This window comes from Apiospora kogelbergensis (genome assembly GCF_038363985.1).
Source record: "Apiospora kogelbergensis strain CBS 113332 chromosome Unknown utg000009l_segment0_segment0, whole genome shotgun sequence".
Classification (NCBI taxonomy): domain Eukaryota; kingdom Fungi; phylum Ascomycota; class Sordariomycetes; order Amphisphaeriales; family Apiosporaceae; genus Apiospora; species Apiospora kogelbergensis.
In genome coordinates, this window is record NW_027117426.1 from 184390 (window position 1) to 204360 (window position 19971).

Consider the following 19971-nt stretch of genomic DNA (forward strand, 5'->3'; position numbering starts at 1 on the left):
TTAATATGTTGATAAAGAAGGCGATATCCTGTGACGGGGGACCGACCATCTCTTTATATAGGTGTATGTGGTTCGGGGCTGAGACAACACATTCAGCCGTCTCGCCTTGGGTCTAGATGACTGCCTTGCTGGAGATGCGAGGTGCATGGATGCATATGCAACTCCAGCAGAGGCACCCAAACTGGGACACTCCATTCATGACCCCAAGTCAGGCGTCCGGTGCTTTCAGCTAGCCACCGAGCTGTGTGCTGCCGTGTCTCTGCACCTGTCGTAAACCCACCGCCCACCCAGCATCCACCTTCGACTGGAATCGGCATTCCAGACATATGACGACGCCAGGCTGAGTTCGAAACATCGAGTAGCCGGCTAGCGGTACAGCGCATGACTGTCAATGCCTACTCGTGAAGTATATTAAAGTATACTGGGAAGCTGAACGCCCTGTCGCGGTCGGTTTCCCGACGATGCATCTCTCTGGGCGATAAGGAGGGAGCGACACTTGACACCCACGCATTCAGCGTTTGATATGCCGCGTAAGACCAATGCTATGGGGGTGCGAAGTAGCCTCATTGGGCAGGTTGCAGATCTCCTCGGTGGGTGGTGGGGGGTGCGGCAGGGCTAGTAGGCAGTAGGTTCAGATAGTGACTGGTCAGTCGGGAGATCAAATCGAAAGCGACAGTAAACAAAACGAGATGCGCATGATGTCGATGATGTAACAGAAGGTGACAACTAAGTCGGCCGTTTCAAATGACGTCGTGCCTTGGAAAGCTAAGGTTGGCACATGTGGTTCGGAAAGGCCTGAAAGCTGATAAACCTCCAAATGCCCTGAGCTTTCCACCCCAACACCCCCTAGCGTGCGCTATCTGGCGGCAGCGGCCGGAACAGTTGTGAGCACTTCCTAGGCGCTCAGTGCTGTTAGTGGAGGGGGCCCAGTGGATCAACCACCCTTCACCCTCTGCGATTGGTGTCTGGTGACTTCAACTGCTACGATAGAGCTTCGGTCAGATCATAGGTCACCGTCCCCCAAGTCTTACTTGGTGGTCAGATGCAGACGAACATCTATCAATCTTACCACCCCACACAAGTGCATGCACTGATAGGCAATGTAGGTACGTGGCGTGCATTGCTCCGTTTTCGTTGCTCGAAAACAAACTAGGCCATACACGTGTGTACATGTTCAGCTTGGACGGCCCCGTCTGGCATCAGTGGTGGCTAATGGCTAGGCTGGAACGCGCACTGCTGCCTTCATTCTTTCTCGCCAAACGCCCTCGTAAAGGCGCTTGGCATGTCTCTCATGCTCACGATATGTCGTTGCCTTGGCCAATAATTGATGCATCGTCAGCTATGTAGGCTGCGGTCCAGATCTGGGGAGGCTGGTCGGTGGCGGCCGGCAGTCGAGCCCTGAAAGCGCCGGCGGATTTAGGCTTGCGGGGGGGACGATGAATCTCACCTGTTCATTTCGCCGTGACGCGCCCTGCAGCAGCAATGACTAGCTCCTCCCATTATTATGTAACAACACACCGCTCATCATGGAGGCATCCAGCCATGGCGTAAGAGCTGACAGTCAGTCCTTTCTTGGAGGCCATTTCTTTGGCTCTGCCCGAGTTCTGGGACATTGCTGGCCGTCAATCATTCGTCGCGATACGTTGCGGCGTCTGTCTTGTCGACGCCCCGCGCCAGACTAGAAGGTTGACGACGGTGCCACTAGGCTGCTTGCACACTGAGGGCGTTAAAGGTGGATGAGCAGAGCACATACGCGCTTCGGCTCGATTTCTGAGCGGCAGGAGAGGATTCATGGGTAGTAGCCCTAATGGCTGAGTTCGTCCCAAAGCTCGTGGCTGCCGCGACCTCTGTGCGGCCCGCTAATGTCAACGCCGGTCGCAACGGCACCCCCTCCGGGGATGACAGTACTACTAGTACGCCGAAATAGCGCTGAGATATGGGGCTAGTTCTCGGCCTCGAAGAGAACGAATCTCGCCGGCCCCTTGGCCCAAAAGCTTAACTGTACATCGAGCTGTACGATGCGATAAAGCTGGAGATGTTCAGACAGATGACTGCAAACTGTTCTGTCTTCGCCATGTCCACGAGGCAAAAAGACAGTGCCGTCAAGCCATCATTTCATCGTGACAGAGGCAGAAAGGCACCAGGTACTGGCTGCGCCTGAAGTTCAGTGCCCCCAGAACACCGCAACATATTCTTGGGCGAACTGTCGCTTCAGGTCCCGAATAGCTGCTGTATATCACGCACAGAAACTTTTGCTCACACGTCAAACAGGCATCCTGCCCCCCCGAGGCTCGAGAATACGCAGTGTCTGACAAAAAGGCTCGGGTTGATATATCGCGTAGCACATGCAGCCTCCGACAGACAAGCCCGAGTGCTACCGGCAATACGGTGCACACGTCCAGCTGTACACGTCAATCATGGAGCGGGCGCGGCCGAAGCTGTCCAGCATCACCGGCAAACGAAGGGTCACCTAGGGCGGGAGCTGGAGGCGCCTTGCCCAAGACATCCAGCAACCGGGTGGAAAGCCAACTGTTCTGTGCTCGAATAAGAACTAAGCCTGGGCTTGGTAGTGGTAGCAGGAGATGTCGCTCTCCCCAAACCACGGTTGGCAGAACGGGCAGAAGGCCAAACATACGCCTTCCTAGGGCATTATACACAATACGGCTGGCCTCATGCCTCGGGACGCTTTGCCGAACCTATATTTAGACAAACCTCATTTCCGAGAAACCCCAACGAGCAGCTGGCGGCGGAACCGAGCAGATATTCCACCGAATGGAGGCCTGATATCTGTGGACAAGTACCTCCGATTGACGGTGGCAAAGACCTCCAGTCCTAGAATCCCCCCGTTCTCGTGACTCCTATGGAACGAGTCTCGAGCACGATGGGGCAAAGGACAGGACGCGGTCGCATTCTGTGGTGATGCCACATGCACTTCCTGCGTGCTTAATGGAATTCCTTGATCCATCCAGTGCCACCATGGCAATGGCGCATCGAAGGAATGGCGGACACCAGAGCCAGGATAAGGTTGCTGCCTTCCGGCTCACCCGCTCGCTCCCTGCTCCGATCAAGACTTTTTCTCCGACCAGCGGACTGCCTCGGATCCTATAGTCGGTGAGAATTGGGAAAAGATCGACTGGCAAACAACCCGGTGCGAGGGTGCTCGAGTTAACCTGAGACGGAGGATGTGTTGTAGGTGAATTGAATTTTACAGAATAGGAAATCCACATTGGAGAAGAGGAGTCGTCGCCGCCGTCCAGCAGAAATATGGAAGATTACTGCTATATACCCCTGCCCGGTCTATAAATAGCACGCTCCCTTGTCCTTTCTCCACTCCCGAGGATGGTCTGGAATCTCACTCCGTTTTCCGTCTTATTAGTCCTCAGGCTGCACCGCCCAATGTGGTATATGTATGCCGAGCCCGCCTGCAGGCCCCCCAGACTGCACCAGGTTCTACGACGGCAAAGCGGCAAAGCTATCTCTCTCCACCTCGCTTGTAGCCGAAATCTTGTTCGTATGGTCAGTTCTGGAATATTTCCAAACATAGGCATGATAGCCAAGCTACGCCCCACCAACGAGGCTTATGTCAACTTGCCCAGGTGGCAGGTGGATGCGAGTCTACGCCAGACGCAGTTTTCGCATATGATATGGGGCTGCAGCCGGCTTGCGGCACGCACAATTTCGCGATTGAATATGAATGGATGGTATTTGATTTATTCCAGTAACGTTGGTGATCCCTTTTGTGCAACGATGGCCGGAATATGGAAATGATTCTCTGGCGGAAGGATCAGTGTCGCTTGAGGGAACGGGCTGGATGTATCGCAATATATTGCCAACATATTCTCAATGGAACGTAGCGTTGAGAGGCTTCCTGTCGGATGCACGAAATTTCGCACTTCAGCACTGGCTCGGTGTTCCTGAACCAGATCTCTCATCTCTCATCTCATAGGGGTCCACTGGTACGACCGTCGCCAGTAAGCAGCATCCCTGCCAGCCGAGATTCGTCCGACAAGGGTCCCTCCGACGGTATGTGATTTGTGCCAGTGATGTTAGGTAAGCCAGCCCATTTCCACACTTTTATTTGGCTGCGCATAGGACAGGGGTGTAGAGCCTCAAAAAATGTAGCCGCAATGGGCGTGGTTAGGCCAGGGGTTTCTTGCGTGCTTACCCGATGAGAGGCTCCAAAGATTCGGTCGCGCTTGTGTTCTTTTTTCCGCTCATTGGTACAACCATACGAGAAGTGTAACTTCTGAGCCATAATGTTTTCGTCCAACGTCAGTTCGGCCAGTCCCGTCGACTGTGGCACCAGTCACAGACAACTCATTGGTTCAACCCGATCTCACTGCCCCGTTGCTCATGTAAGGCTCACGCCAGGTGGTTGTTCGCAAGTGTAATTTTGACCAGGCTGTAGTAAGAGATATCTTAGTCCGTCTGACACGTACGTGGTGGGCAATCTCTGCGATTGGACGGTCTCGACTGACCAGATCAGGCGTCTATCCTGCGGCCCAATGGCGGCAAACCCCTTTTACTCCAACGTGCAGGTGCAGGCTGACATCTCGAGTGTCACGGCAGGGGTGTTGTTCCTGCAGTAGTGGCATATGAGTGTCTCCCACAAGGGCTCAGACTTCAGCTGCCTGAAACAGAGTGCGCTTTTCGGCATCGTGACCTATCGTGACCCTCAAGGATGCAAACGGAACATGATCCTGCCCCATCCTGCGATGCTGAGGTGAGTGGGCGAGATGAGAGTCCTATACTCGGACTTGCTGTCTGACTGGTTCTCACCAACATGTCCCCCTCGAGGCTTAGATGTGCCTGGGTCATGCCGGCAACACCCAGCAAGGCACCGCCGGAGCAGGCAGCGGGAAGCCTTCAGAACCGAGTATAAAGCATTCGACATGCCCGTCTCGTCTATCGAAAAAGAAGAAGAGCATCACCAACAACACAAGCAACACAGTCCTTACTACCACTTCACTTTCAAGACTCTCCTTTTTACCATTTCACAGTAAATACTATCCTTTCATACACATACTACTCTCTTCGAGAATATCCAATTTCACAAATCACACAAGAATAACAACAACTACGAAATGTACGCCGCTAAGATCTTCGTTTTCATCGCCGCTGTCGTCAGCGCCTCGCCCATCAGCTCGCTGATGCAGGCCGAGACCGGTAGCGTCCTGGCGGCCCGCGAGGCGCCCAAGCACTACTCGGGCACGTGGGACAAGTTCCCGGCCAAGAAGACGTGGAAGAGCTTCGACGCGCTGTGGAAGCTGAACACCAAGGCGATGAAGGCCAAGGGCGACACGGACAGCGACCTGACCAACATCAAGAAGGCGCTGCAGAGCGTGGGCAAGAAGTACGGCATCGAGGACCGGGTGCTGCTGGCCATGATGATGCAAGAGTCGCACGGCGACGTGGGCGCCATCACGACCTACAGCCAGCCCGACAACTTCCCCACGGGCGGCCTGTTCCAGTGCTGGAAGTGCCCCGGCTTCTACGGCAAGCACGGCCTCACCCTCGACCAGATCACCAGCATGGTCGAGGGCGGCGCCAAGCACTTCAAGGAGAACCTCAGCCACTGGGGCAACACCATGGAGCCCAAGAGTGTCTACCCGGCCCTGCGCATGTACAACTCGGGCAACGTCAACGAGAAGGACCTGAGCTCCGCGCCCAACGCCACCCCGGCCTACGTCAGCGACATCGCCCAGCGCCTCGGCGGCTGGACCGACTAAATGCCTTCGTCCTCTTCCTTTCTTAGTCCTTCGCTTGTGGGGGACCTAGAGGTCGGCATTGGTTAGCGGCAGCAACCTAGATCTAGCATATCGGATATGCAACTTATGTATGGGGGGAGTTACGGGGATGGGAGGATGGTGGGAGTTACAGGAATGATGATAGATGGCGGGACAGTTGGGGGGGCAAAGGAAACTGCGCAGGGTGCATTTCATGTTTATGCTTTATTTCACATTTTCTCCGTATATAAAATTTCAGGATTGATTTCAGAACACCACACAAAACCGTCCCTGTTGGAACTACCGTGAGCCTCGCTAATACGACCATTGTCCCAGCATATGAAGTTGCACTCAAGTTAGTACCACGGGCAGAAGATAACCAGTTATAATTATTTTACCAATACCCACTAACCTAATAGGAGGTAAGGTATAGATAACATAGCATAATCAAATTTCATCCTCCCATAGGTAATCCTCGGTGTCGAACTGCAGCTTTTGCTCAACAGCGTGGTCGTTGGGCAGCTCGTGCACGACTCGCTCCATAGGCTCCATGAGCTCCATCTACTGACCAGGAGGGGCGGGCTGCTCGTGCAGCTCGTCAAGCGCATGCTGAGCAGCGACACCCGAAAGGTAGGCTTCCAAGATGTCCTTGATGCCTCTCAGTATAGCTGTAGCCTCGCCGGCGTCGTGAAGAACCTTGCGAGCTTTCTTAGCGCCAGCTCGGGCCTGGTGGCGCACCTCCTCATTGCTGGACACATACTCGGACGTCTTGGCGGCGGGCAGCTCCTTGTGGCTGCTATCGTTCTTGATGGCAGGCTCCTGGATGGCGTTGGACATATTGCCGCTTGAGGCTTTCTCCTTGGTGGCAGTGACATCGTTGGCCTGGGGCTTCGGTAAGACGAGAGGCACGTTGCCAACCTGGAAAGCAGCGCCGTTGCCTTGAAGAGTGGAAGTCGCGGCACGCGCAACTGATCCATGGCGGCCAGGCAAGGGGGCGGCCTTGGGGTTGGGTGAGGAAATGTAAACCTGGTACGGATGATGGCCACGTTCCATGCTGTTGTAGATCATCCAAGTACTTAGCATCCACCGAGACAATAATCGATAGCTAGATCAGAGGTAGGTACTTACAACTTGTCGCTAACATCGTCCTTAATCATCTTGCGGCGGGCCTTTTTAAGAGCTTGGGACTTACCGGGGTTGGCGGCTTCCCAGCTGGCAGCCTTCATATTGACCTCAAGCTTGATAGCCTCCCATCGCCTGTGCTTCTCTGCATCCCTGGCTTTTTTTCGTGGTTAACTCGGAGGGAGCGGCGAACTTCAGGCGCTTGGCGGCTTGGGCGGTGGCGGGAGTGTCCATGGATCGCTTCTTTGCGCCAGTGGCATCAGTGGCAGGGCTAACGGCAGGATGAGGAGTGAGGTCGGAACTCGAGTCCCCACCCGAAACGGAAGTGATCTCCTTGGTCTGGGCTGCCATGATGAGATGCTGGCTGATTGAGATGTTGATTAGATGGAATGAATGTGTGAACGGGGTGCGAATGTGGTAGAGTGGGTAGAAAGATGAGGTGAGTGAAGAGTGGCGGAAGTAGGGTGAAAGAGGAAGGCTTGCAGGAACTTAATGTTGCAAAGATATAAATTGCCCAGGTGATTGTTTGATCGATTAACTGTAAGCAGTGAAATTATTCTTGAATGGAAGGTGCGTCGGCAATCTGGCTGATTGTCTGTCCTAAGAGCCTCAGAACCCTGAGTTTGAGACGCAGAACACAATCACTTGGCGAGAGGACAGTGGCGGCAGCGGGTTGAGAATGAGAATGATATTTAGACTGGCGATTGACTGTGAGTTGTAGATGTGTTGGTAAGATGGAGTGAATGAGTGGGTGTGGTGAAGAGGATGAGAGGCGTAAATACCTAACTTGGTGGTCAGCAAGATAGAAGTCGTAACTTCGTGGTTGTCCGTGTGTGAAAGACTTGTTGCAATTATGAGGCTGAGTGAATAAGGCCAGTGGAACAATAGGTGGCAAGGGATGGGAATGTTAAACAAGCGACACACACTTACGGAACAGTCACCTACATGAGTAGCTAAGTAGAATGTACGAGATAAAAATGTCAATGCAGTCACTAATTTCATATGGAAACACACTTTCATGACCACCGTGGTGTTGCTTTACGTTGGGGCTTCTCATTTTCTTACGCTGCTATAATGATACCACTATCTCAGCCAAGTCGATCCCTTGCGAGCTTTCCACATATGAAAATCCATTCCAATAATTCTCATAGAAGCCGCTGCTTCCTAGACCCGCCATCTTGTTAGCCGGGAACCACCCAAGAGTGCCTGTGTGATTCCATGTTAGCACTGACGTATCACCTGGAACAACTGCTTGACTTACAATGTCTTGAACCTCACGAGATTGTGACAGTACACTTGCTGTGCCACTTTTGGAGCAATTCACTACCGGTCAGGTCCTCGACGTCCTGGTAGAACTCCAAGACCCCCTCCTGGTCCAGAGGGTAGGTGAGCTTGATAAGCTTCTTGACTCCGCCGAAATGCCATTTGGTTTCGGAAAGTTGATAAGAGTCCTCATACTCATACTCGGGATGGCAGTCGCCGCAACCGTTGCATTCGCCGTCTTCATCATTGGTGTTGATGCAAATATCCGACTTCTCGATCTCCCAGCACTTACCAAACTCCTCCGAGGGACACGGGAGCTCCATGATGTTCTGCATGGCATCGCGATGCTCCTGTCGGCGGAGCGGCTGCGCCACGTGGTCCATGGATATCTTGTCGGAACAGATAGCTCCCCGGAGGACGTCATCAGGGCAAGGGTGGCCAACCACCAAGACGTCATGCTTGGGGTTAATGTAAAGCAGACCGACGTCGTACCAGTCGACTCTGAGCTTAGTGTGATAAGCTTTCCAATACGCGTCATGGCTTGTGCGGAGAGTGATTTTAAGGCCGACCGGGAAACGCTTCAGAAAGACCTCGCGGCTCTCCTGGGAGACGGATTGCAGGACCGAGAGGAACTTGTGTTTCTCAGGCCGGATGAAACCGGGTTTCCGTGCGAAGAGGAGGCGGTCGTGGATTTCGGGGATCACTTCCTCCCAGATCTTGAGGCGTAGCTCGACGGGAAGGCGCGGGAAGGGATGAAATGTTGGCTCCCCCGTCTCGGGGGCAGCGACAAGCTGACAACCTGTATCAGTGGCCATTTCTGCGTGCCCATGAGACATAGTCAGTCAAGTGCTCTTGGTGATTTGAGTAGTAAGCCTTACCTTTGTGAGACTTGGTGGAAATGAAATGAGTCAGGGCTGCTAGTTTGATGCGATCCAGCGGAAGAGAGGCGTAAAGTTGCGAAGCCAGCAAGGGAGTTGTTGGTCAGATGAAGAAGCAGTTGAGGAGAGAAAATGAAAAATGATTGGAACTGAGTAAAATGGTCTTTATATAGGTAGGTGGGCCAGTGAATTGAATACTGCGATTGTCTTAGTGAATGCAGTGAGAGACATTGAATACAGTGATGAAGTGACGCTATTTTGTATGATGACTACCTACTGAGCAGGCACACACTCACTTGACCCCACGTCCACTGCGTTGGTTGATGAATGCAATTTTCCTTAGTAGGTTAATTAATTATGGAAAGCCTAATCGTCGCAGTCTTTCTAGTTCGTTGTCTCCGGCACTGCAATGGTCATCGACAACGCAACCTCCCAAAGCTTGTCGACCCAACCTGGGAGGCGGTCTCTCTCATGTATCTGGAAAGCCTCCACCGGCTTAACATCGCGTTTAATTATGATTGAGGGTTCTACGTGTAGTATAATGACAGTCTCACCAGTAAAGCTGTCTAGGCTCATCTGGTGTAACTGCTCAATAGGCCCAGTGTCTATATGTGAGCTGTAGTGGAGGCTCTATGCTTTCCAAAATGCCAGATCCATCGTGATAATACTCATCGCATGGAGTGGCTTCGTTCTTCTCGTCGAGATCAAATATGAAGCTTTTCCCCAAGACCTCACAGAATCTATGCGACATTACGGGATCGTCAGAACCAAAGGATCTAATATGGAAACGAGCCTTGAAGTGGTGCCGCAGGATATAATCAAAAACCTTGAACTCCTGGGTTGGTAACGAGCAATCACCCATCCAGTCTGTAGCTGAGTTTGGCTTGCCCGAATGTCGAAAGACGGCGTGAAGAATGCAATCTCGCAAATTGTTCCAGTGAGTAAGATCCTTGTATGGTACCTCTTGTTGACGACCACCGTAAGAAACAGGATATGCGAGGATATTGGGCTCGTTGGCGATGTCGAGGGCTTGTGGGGTGTGTATCTCCTCGGGCCAAAACTGGCCAAAAACAACGACATGAGCCTTTCTCAGGCCTTTCTGGTAATTTGCCTGAGTAGATACCTGGGGAGTATCCCTTTGGGGACGCTCGACACAGGAGAAAGGACTGTTTTGGTCCAGCCCCTGGAGATGGCTGCTGACCCAAAGTATCTGCATCAGTTTCCAGACTACAAAATGTGAGTCGGAATGCTGGAAAGCCTCCATATTCGCTATGGGACAGGGGTCCTCGTCCCGTTCATCGTTATTGTTCTTGCAGCACCGAGCCCGACCAATATCCTCCTGGTACTTCAAAGAAAGCGCTTCACGGCCATCGCGATCTGAGAAAATCCTCTTGAGTAGCCAATCAGCCAGCGGGCCAAACGTGTCATGCTCGGCTGCGGGTGACGGTTGCATATCGTAAGCTGCGAAGCTTTCCAAATACTTGAAGTGCTCTTGCGAGAAACTCTCCCCACTCTTCAGGTGCCACTGTAATCCATCGTCGTAGAAAGAATCCTTCCATAATCTCATGATGTCGAAAGCAGGCTCCGTGTAAGCGCGGGAGAGAGAAGCGCCGGCAATGAAGCTGCGGTAGATAGCCTTCCGTAGATGGGTGCTCCAGACAGGCATGCGATGCGGGGGTTCAGGATCTGGGCCATCAAAGAAGTCGAGAAGGCTGATGGAAATCTCCATAGCATGCACGCAATGGTCCAGGTCCATAAGACTCGGAAGCTCGTGGATGGTGGGAGGCCGGGCGCTGAGCTCCTCGAGCTGCAGGTCCCTAGGCGGCAGCTTCCCCTCGCGCTCTGCATCGACGCACACCTGGATGGCGCGGACGGCGACAAGGGCCTCGTCAAAGGCGAGGATGTTGGCGGCTCCGACGTGTCGTATGATGGTGGATGCATTGGCGTGCCACATGCCGCGCGAATAGCGGCAAGTAGCACCGAGGGCAAGCACATCTGCTATGGAACTACATGCTTGAAAAACCATGACGAGCAGCTCGGCTGGGCCGGAGCCGGACAGGAAATGCGCCGCCATGGATGGTTTCGGAACGGGAAGAAGATGTTGACCATGTTTCTTTGGGTTCAGAACGAGGTGCCGAGTCTATCATGGGTGGTGGAAATGTGGGTTCGTTTAGGCAGCTTCAATCGTGACTTCTTATCTCTCCGGCCAGTTCTTCACTCATCCCTGTTCAAATGCCTAAGCTAGACCACCTAATACGGAACCACCCTTGAAATTCGAGTAAATTCGAATTAAATAAACTGCCTTGTCTTTCTCCGATTGACTCGGCGACTTTGAGGCCGTTGACCTTTTCGCTGCATCATAGTATCTGAACCACGGCATAAAGCCCCTGCTTGGCGGAAAGGGAAGACGACGTGGCACACATGGTTGCCTGAAACAAGAGGCGCTATCTGTCCAACGGCGAGCTTGAGCATTTCGCCGCCTATGATAACCTTCCTTACGTGGATGGGCTGTTCGACGCGATCGGCGTTGCCGCGCGCCGGAAGAAAGGCTGGCTGGGGAACATGTTCGCTCCTATCATGCCTGCCGATGTGGGGAGGGTCTGGCAAGAGTATCTGAAGCGCCAGCGGTCTCCATCTGGTTCATAGACAACGAGATGATGGGCTAACGAGAAATAATGGCACGAAATGCGCCCAAGAGGGATTGTACGGCAAGCGGCTCATATGAAATCTACCAGGCAGCGCTCGGTTAACCATTTTCACCAGTCAAGGCGGGTTTCTATGTAACTGGGATTGTAGCAAGTGTGCACTTGCTTACGAATCAAATATGCGAATACGCGTGATGCCGTTACGCGGACGATCTAAGTAAAACCCGATACATATTTGCTCAATGTTAGCGACCAAGCCGTCCGGCAATTAATAGTACAACCATTCCTTCGGCCCCAAAGCCTTGTGCTGCCCCTTCCCATTGAAGCCAGACGTCTGGGACAAGCTGACCCTGTCCTTTGAAGCCGCGAGTACCCTCACCTTCCACTTCTTAGACATCTTGGCATCGTAGTATGACCAAAGGCGGGGCAAGAACTGGACATCCTGGACGCAGTAGAGTCGGATCTTCTCGGGCAGCGGGCGCTCGTTGAACACCTCGTAGCTTCCACCCTTCTCCGGCGCGAATAGCGCAAGTCCCTCCTCCTTGGTCCGCTTCCAGTCCTGCCTCTCCCCAGATGTCATGGGACAGTCACGATCAATGCATCGGGAAAGCCCGTTGATGTGTCGCCGATTGAATGTGCGTGTCGCCAATTCCATGAGCTGCAGGTCCTGGATGCCGGCCAGGTCGACCTTGAAATTGCCGAACAGCGCGTCCGAGTCGTTGCGGACATCGAAGAAGACTTTGGGAATGGTGTCGGACTCTAGTAAGTCTTTGAGGGTGTTCTTGCAGGCCTTTCCTGGCGTGTCAAAAGCGTCATTGCCGAGGGCGTGCACGTCGACGAGGTAGGTGCGGTTCTGCGGCCGGACGAAGATCTGGAGGATGGAGATGGACCCGTGGCGGGACAAGTTGACCCCTTCAACGTCAAGGAATAGGGATGGGATGGTGGTGGTAGGCTGATCGTAAAGATTGTCTACGAGGGCAGCCATAGCGGCCGGGTTGTTGATGAGGCCGGTCAGGGGAATATCGCTGATTTCTGTCTTGGCAAGTACTTCAGTGATTGCTTCGATGTCATTCTCGCTGCTCACACTTGTGGTGGTGATGACTGCGGTGGTAGCCATGATGAATGATGAAGAATCAATGAAGCTAATGAGGTGTCTATGCGAGGATAGAAATCTACTCGATGCGAGTGAAAAGAGGGGGTTCTTATATTCAATATATTTAAAGGATGATTGTAAGCACGTCTGTAAAATTGTAATAATCTGATAAGTAGGCATGTCTTATGGATGCTGATCATTAAAAGGCCAGTCAGTAGATAAAAGCCGTGGCACACTGTTCTACGGCCCACGGTCCTGCTGTCTCAAAACCTCCCTACGACTGCCGAGATGCGGGTAGATATCATGCATTGTCTTGATTACAGTTTTCTTTCCCGTGCTGGCAAGACACCAGCTGTGTTGCCCATTGGTAAATGGTCCAACGAACACTGCCAACTGAGTCATCTCAAGGTTCACTTCAGTGTTTGGCTCATCAATCATTTTTGACCAAAGGCGAAATAGGGGTCTTATGGCGGGACTTGAAACATGTTGCATAATCTTAGGGCAAAGGAAAGTTTGAAAGCCAGAGAATAGCAATATTACGACTCAGTTTTGTAACAACTTCCCATTTCCAAGGCTCTTCCCCTATGTCTGTCTTTGCACTGTTCATGAAACCTCACCCGTGCCAGCAACAGCTGCTGCACTACACTCGAGGTCGGTTCTAAAAGGACGCGGGCTCGCGAACGAGCTCTATGCCAATAACGGTGAGTTCTAGACTTGACCTGCTGGCTGCGCTAGTGTGCCATTGATACTATTCTGACTCTGTACTTCGACAATAGGGTCAACAGGTCAGCAGGCGACTATGAAGCTAAGACCGGAAACAGCGAGCGAGGATCTTCGAGCTCTCAACCGATGCAGTGAAAAGAGAATATGCTTTCGGAGGATTCTCTCTGAGGCTACCGACCTCTATCGGAACGGTAGAAGTGGAGCGCTGGGGATATCAGGTTTTGTCTTGTGCACCAATACGGGTATGGGGTGCGCCACAATTTGTTTGTCTGAGGTTCATTCCCGTCTCTCTGTCGAGATTCTGCATTATAATCAATCTGGCCAACAAAACTCAGGACCGAAACAATCCATGAGACTCTTCGAGTTGATGCAGCTTGTCACTGGATAATTCTGGTTCCATTCGGAACTGGCGCACTTCGAGAAGGGTACAATAAGAGACTACGGTCGTGCGGGCCATATTGGTTGTTTGACCTCTCAGTCATAGGTGGGAATTGGAGGGGTTACAGAGTGCCTCTTTTAATCCAGCAGGTGCGCCACACCCAATCATACCTGCAGATATAGGGAGTGTCCTGCAAGAGTATCTAAAACGCCAGCGGTTAATAAAATGATTGGATATAGATTTTCAACTGATTGGAATAAGAGTGCTACGACTCTACCGCCTGTAGATAAATGGACGGGTAGGCTCGGTAATAGGCTACGCGGGTAGGAGACTATTATTAGGGGTACCGACCTGGTCCAATGCAGCCTATGTAACTTCTCTGGTATACCTAAACGTGTGAAACCCCCATGTCAGCTTAGGTAACACTGCTTAAGTGTGTCAGATTCAGGGGCCAACAATCAACGCAAAGGGGCGCGCGGGGCCGCCAACGGAGAAACCCGTCACAAAAAGAGCAAGGATCGTCGTATCTCATATCAAGTACTGGAAGTACAGATTTATATGATGTTGGCTACTTTTAGATTTCATTGTCGACTCTAGGGAATCCATGGTATTTTTACTTCACATATATCTTGCGACTGTCGGCCTCAATATTCCTCTTTCGACAAACAGATTGTCGATGTAATGAATTCGAGACGCCCAACAGCTATTTCCAAACCTTTTGCCTAGCAAAAGAATAAAATAGTCTAGGGGTTCATTTGGGCATCAGGCTAGATTCGATGCATGGGGGCCGCCGTCGTCCAATGCAATGCTATTGACTGTTGGGGGCCAGTAGCCCAATTCATCCCCATTGTCATAATCAGGTGTGTGATCACACAGCAACCATAAGATATGTGCCTTTAAGTTAGCCCTTCTGTGTATCCTTACGTGCTGTATTAGTGCCTCGGTGTCCCAACGTAACGAAGATCAAACTCACTAGCCCCCTCAGGGGCTGGCCACGACACCTTACATTGGGGCAGACTCGCTTCACCGAAGTTGGGGGTAGCACTTTGTAACACGACTGGGGGTTGTGCGCCGGCTGCGCGCGAGCTGTGATCAAAAGGGCATGGATAAGCTGATGTAAGACATGAAAAGCCGTCGTACCTGCCGTCATCGGTGTGACTGTGCTACATCAACAGACTACGAATGTTCGAAACTAGAGAGGTAGGTGCACAGTCTGCCTCGTGGGGTAGTTTTCCGATATAAATCATGTCCGTCTAAGAGAAAATACACTGACTTGAGGTTTATAATCTTGCAGTATTCATCTCAGCGACTTCAGGTGTCTAGCCTGGGCAGCTGTATAAACTTGACTTCTAATTATCACCGTCGAGCACTCGCTCCTCTGATGTTCTATGGTAGTTGAGAAGCTACTGATACCAACGCACAATGGATCCGGCTCACAGAAACATCCATAACCAGCCTCCCTCAAATGATGACCATGAGACCGTATCGCCTTGTCCAACAGCATCGTCGTCGACCGTGAACCGTATCGAACCCGACCTACTTCACGGCCAGTCGACTGAGTCAAGCAATAATCAGTATCCAACCAACTCCATTGATCCCACGTACAAACTGCATGGAAAACCCGAGCCATCGGCAAAGTGGAACCCATTGTTCCTCTCAAAACTATTTCTTATACCCTTCACACTAGTATTAGCCGCCTTGACAACGGCGCTGATCGTGCTGAGGAATGCGTCAGAGAAGAACCAAGGCTTCCCTCTTTCCACACATAACAGTTACTTGTGGACGTATTCCCCTACAGCGGTGCTCGTGTCTGTGGTCAGCGGGTGGCAGCAGATCGAGTATTGGTGCAAACTCCTCCAGCCATGGAAAGGATTACGAAATGGCCCGACAACCGCTTCAAACAGTGTCCTTCTAGACTACATCTCGCCTAATGTATTCTCGAGCCTTTGGCGAGCCGGAAAGCTGAGACATATCTCAGTCCTGGCAGCGCTACTGGGTGGCCTTCTTCTCAAGCTCGTCGTCGTCGCATCGACCGGTCTTCTCTATCCGATTCCCACCTTCACGCCTATGCACAATATCACTTTGGAAGCTTTATCCACTTTCAAGAGTTCTGCCAATGTTCACAACATGATTGGCAATACGGAGTCTGCCTTTGATTACGGTGCTTACGCATTGATTGCACAGAACCTAAGGCTTCCCGATGGTCTGCAGCCCAATCTGGCGTTTCAGAGATTTGCCTTGCCGAAGAATACCACTCTAAACAACACCGGGTCAACCATTCAAGCCGTGGTGGACGTGTTGATTCCCCAGTTTCATTGTGAGAGTTCGATAGTCTCTCCTTTCAACTTGACCTGGGAGCCTGTGCCCGACGGTGCAGCTGTTATGAGGTTTGGTCTCAACAGCACGGTTTCTTGGCCAAGCTGTCTTGAATCTACTCATAAGGGATTTTACCATCACTTATTCTTTGAACACGCTTTCTGGAATGGCTCAAGCAACTTCCCTCCCCCGTCAACTTTACGGTCAAACGGGATTGATAGGTTGTGAAACTCCTGCTGACCACATTATTCCTGGGTTTGGTGGTGGTGACACTAACCTTGACGCTAATCTGGCACTTCTCTCCGTCCTGGATGTCAGATATAATCAATCGTCAGTTGCTGGGGCAGCTCTACAAGCAGAAAACAACAACGTTACTGGTTTGTGGGGAATCCAGATCATTTCTATCAACGCAGTCGTGTGCAATGCAACCTACACGATGGGCAGAACACAAGTTTCGTATAATTTTACTTAAGGATTTCCACAAGTCACTGTCGACACATCAAACATTACGATGGGGAGTCAGTCGATCGATGGGTTTTCGAAACCAGATTTTTCTAAAAAAGCTGTTTGACGACCTTAGCATAGCAAAAACGATGACCGGAAACTATTTGTCAAACAGTATGGACGAATCAACCCCCAACCCGTTCTGGTCAATGATGGCAGTCATCAACGGCAACTCATCATCGTACGAGGCCTTCGTTCAGAACCCTTTGAAAATTCAAAAAGCAGCACCGGTTGTACTTGGATACCTAGCTGGGCAAGTGACAAAACACTACGCTATTTCTGATGCCTCTCTCCCATTAGAGGGGGAAATCAGTTTCCCCGAGACGCGGCTCATTATCGACGGGCTTTCTTTCTACATGATGCTCTGTGGCCTCCTCCTGGTTGTCGTTGGCAGTATCGTTATACTATTCAAACACCCCACGACGTGGTTCCGTGTCATGTTGGGACTCTAAGCGGGAGTGGGATGCTCTTGTCCCACAGTCAGGAGTTCCAAAACGTGCTTAGGAACTGTATGGGAGCGAAGTTCAAGTCCTCATTACAGGGCTATATGTTTGTCTCCGAGCCATCAAACGCCTGCGATGAGTCACTCGTCATTCGCACGCAGAATAGGTCCTCAAGCGAGCTCACCAACGTCAACAATGAACCAGACATCAGACATTTGTCACGTCGTTGGTGGCGGCCTGTCATTCTCAAGCCGGCCGCTTTCATTTCTATTACCCTACTTCCAGCCTCACTCGTAATTACATTAGAGATACTTCAACGCCTGTCCGCTCGGCCAGATGGAATTGCTACTAGTGTCAATCCAGAGGGCTACCTAGTCACTTTCGGCACTCGGATCCTTCCATCGATCATCTTCACAATCGTATCGTTGTTTTACGATTCTTTCTCGTTCAACCTCCTCCTGTTTGCACCCTTTTATCGTCTCCGGAAGCAGGCCACGAACGCCTCGACAACTCTCCATGAATGCTTGCTTGACAAGATTGCACCACATGCGTTTTACATCGCATTCCGCCATCGGCATTGGGCTGCAGCGTTATCCGTTCTCGCCAGCTCCGTTGGAACTTTGTTCCCAATATTCATCTCTGGCCTTTATAAGTTCGAGGTGGTCCCTGGCCCATTACCGATGACTATGGAGAGAGCGGACACGTTCAATCCAGTGTGGTCTGACAGCTTAAGTCATGACGGCGGAGCTGCAGTGCTACTCACTTCCATCGAGATGTTGAACCTCTCCTTTCCCAGTCTCACAAACGAAGAGCTTGCGTTGCCGCGCTTAAAAATATCAGGACCAGATATAGGAAGGGTCCAGGACTCGTTGAATCCAGTCATATCGTTGCGGTTGCCAGCATTGAGAGGCGACCTAAGCTGTGCGATGGCAAAAGTGGATTGGAAAGGCACTCAAGAATTTGTGACGATCAATGGCTCATCGCGAACGCCGCTGGGCTGTGATATTGCTGCGCCGTCAATCGAATGGAATTTGAGGTTGCTAATTAACCCATCAGTACCCAATGAGATATGGGTAGGACAAATGCAGGACCTACATGCCCAATTCCCTCCCGGCGACATTCGCGGCTCGGGTGAACGAGACCTGCCATTCACCCAAGACAACCAACCTGGCTGTCCAACGCTCGCTTTCACATTTGGAAAGTACGTGAGATGGCCTCAGAACGATACACAGACCAAATCGAATCTCACATCAATGGTTTGCACACAGCTGATGACAGAAGTCATTGTCGAAGCTACCATAAACATCCCTGAGCAAAGGCTCATATCAGCTTTCCCAGACGAGTCCACCGTGAAGTACTTACCCAGTGGCCCTAATGGACAGACCGGCTTCCCCTATCGACCACAGGTGCACTTCGATCTCGAAGTGGCAATATGGGACGGCGAATTTAAGTTTGGAGGAGACCTCTCAGCTGACATCGTGACCTTTTATCCGGATCCGAATATCATATACGACGGATTCTTCGCTTTGATGTTACATCCTAATAACAGTGTTCACGCAGAGGAATTGTTAGGTTCTCAGAATCAGCATCGCCTCCAGGAAGAGATCTCATCCGTATATAGACGTTACATGGCACAAGTCGCATCGGCCAAAATGAGGTTTCCGACGAATAACTCCTCGAAGCCCGAGACGTTCGGTGCAACTTGGACTAACCCAAACCGGGGAGTTTTGCGGCAGAACATTGTTTCTAAGATTGTTTTGCAGGTCATAGTTGCAGTGATGTTTGCCAGTGGCATCTCGGCATACTTGCTTATCGACACGAAAACCGTGCTGCAGAGAAACCCATGCACCATCGCTGGAATGGCAAGTTTGCTGGTCGACAGCGCCATTTGCAATGGTCAGCTTGCAGATATTGTATCGCAGGACACGGACTCTGTCCACAGCTCTATTTGGGGCTCCCTTACTTTTAGCTTGGGCTGGTGGGAGGATGAACATGAACAAGAACGACGCTATGGCATAGATGTAGGGCAGGCCTGTCGGACGGAGACCGAAGAGTCAACTTAAAGGCTCGGATACGTTAGAACGAATAAGGTTACTGCAGCGGTGATAGTACCCGGAAATCCTTCGATAGCTTGGGAAACATCCGTGACTACTCTAGTGGAGGTGGGAAGGTCTGTGTGGTTGAGCACGGTGATAACTTTTGGGGTAGTCTTATTGGTATTATGAATCGTTAGTCAGAAGAGCTTAAGATGTTGGTCGCATCACATTTCAGGGCTATCTACTTGCTGCTAATTAGCTCTACATTTTTAGGCTAGCTATAGAACGGAATATGGGAACTGAATTTATAATCCACACTAAATAGCAAACATCGTAGTGTTCCACCAGTCACTCATGAGATGGAGAGAAGTTATACATATATGAAGATAAGTATGGGCTGTACTCAAGTCCGTATCCGTTATTGACAAGGGTTCCTGTCCGGTCTCAGCTGAGCCACGGCTAACTCCAAAGGAAAAGGCCGGATAACGTCACTTGCTACTTATGGGCTAGTGCTCATGCTAGTTGTGTATAACAGGCTGATCGGCTTCGAATGTGAAGAAAAAAATCCTGGAGCTGTCTCGACTTCATCCATCCACCTATTCCAAAGGCAACCATGCAGGTTCCTCAAGACACGCTCAGCTGCTTTGCGCTGGTCACCCGGTTGAAACGCACGAGAGCGTCGCTTCCCAAGACAAAAACAGGATTTATTACCTAACAGTCCACTGTTCCTTGAGTCGGCTATCCACTATCAGTGTGTGGCTAGTTGGGTTTATGTACGTAGGCAAGCACGTTCACACTTGGAGTTGAGCTGGACCGAGACATGATGGGCTCTAATTCATGTTT

The 19971-nt window shown here is 51.4% G+C and overlaps 7 protein-coding genes across 7 annotated transcripts; 2 read left to right on the forward strand and 5 right to left on the reverse strand.

The window, feature by feature from the left end:
• Positions 1-5084: 5084 nt before the first annotated feature.
• On the forward strand, positions 5085-5729 carry PG998_013087 (uncharacterized protein; the record flags this gene model as incomplete). The annotated part of the gene is made up of 1 exon (XM_066879903.1): positions 5085-5729. One exon carries the CDS (start codon positions 5085-5087, stop codon positions 5727-5729), a length of 645 nt encoding a protein of 214 aa, XP_066724042.1.
• A 558-nt stretch (positions 5730-6287) lies between these two features.
• PG998_013088 (uncharacterized protein) lies at positions 6288-6952 on the reverse strand (the record flags this gene model as incomplete). The annotated part of the gene is made up of 2 exons (XM_066879904.1): positions 6288-6780; positions 6855-6952. The coding sequence occupies 2 exons, from the start codon at positions 6950-6952 to the stop codon at positions 6288-6290; spliced, it is 591 nt and encodes a 196-aa protein (XP_066724043.1).
• A 7-nt stretch (positions 6953-6959) lies between these two features.
• PG998_013089 (uncharacterized protein) lies at positions 6960-7199 on the reverse strand (the record flags this gene model as incomplete). The annotated part of the gene is made up of 1 exon (XM_066879905.1): positions 6960-7199. One exon carries the CDS (start codon positions 7197-7199, stop codon positions 6960-6962), a length of 240 nt encoding a protein of 79 aa, XP_066724044.1.
• Positions 7200-8122: 923 nt separating this feature from the next.
• Positions 8123-8926, reverse strand: PG998_013090 (uncharacterized protein; the record flags this gene model as incomplete). Its single annotated transcript, XM_066879906.1, has 1 exon — positions 8123-8926. One exon carries the CDS (start codon positions 8924-8926, stop codon positions 8123-8125), a length of 804 nt encoding a protein of 267 aa, XP_066724045.1.
• A 652-nt stretch (positions 8927-9578) lies between these two features.
• On the reverse strand, positions 9579-11063 carry PG998_013091 (uncharacterized protein; the record flags this gene model as incomplete). Its single annotated transcript, XM_066879907.1, has 1 exon — positions 9579-11063. One exon carries the CDS (start codon positions 11061-11063, stop codon positions 9579-9581), a length of 1485 nt encoding a protein of 494 aa, XP_066724046.1.
• Positions 11064-11902: 839 nt separating this feature from the next.
• On the reverse strand, positions 11903-12751 carry PG998_013092 (uncharacterized protein; the record flags this gene model as incomplete). The annotated part of the gene is made up of 1 exon (XM_066879908.1): positions 11903-12751. The coding sequence occupies one exon, from the start codon at positions 12749-12751 to the stop codon at positions 11903-11905; it is 849 nt and encodes a 282-aa protein (XP_066724047.1).
• Positions 12752-15251: 2500 nt separating this feature from the next.
• PG998_013093 (uncharacterized protein) lies at positions 15252-19155 on the forward strand (the record flags this gene model as incomplete). The annotated part of the gene is made up of 3 exons (XM_066879909.1): positions 15252-16216; positions 16765-17073; positions 17130-19155. The coding sequence occupies 3 exons, from the start codon at positions 15252-15254 to the stop codon at positions 19153-19155; spliced, it is 3300 nt and encodes a 1099-aa protein (XP_066724048.1).
• Between the last annotated feature and the right edge of the window lie 816 nt (positions 19156-19971).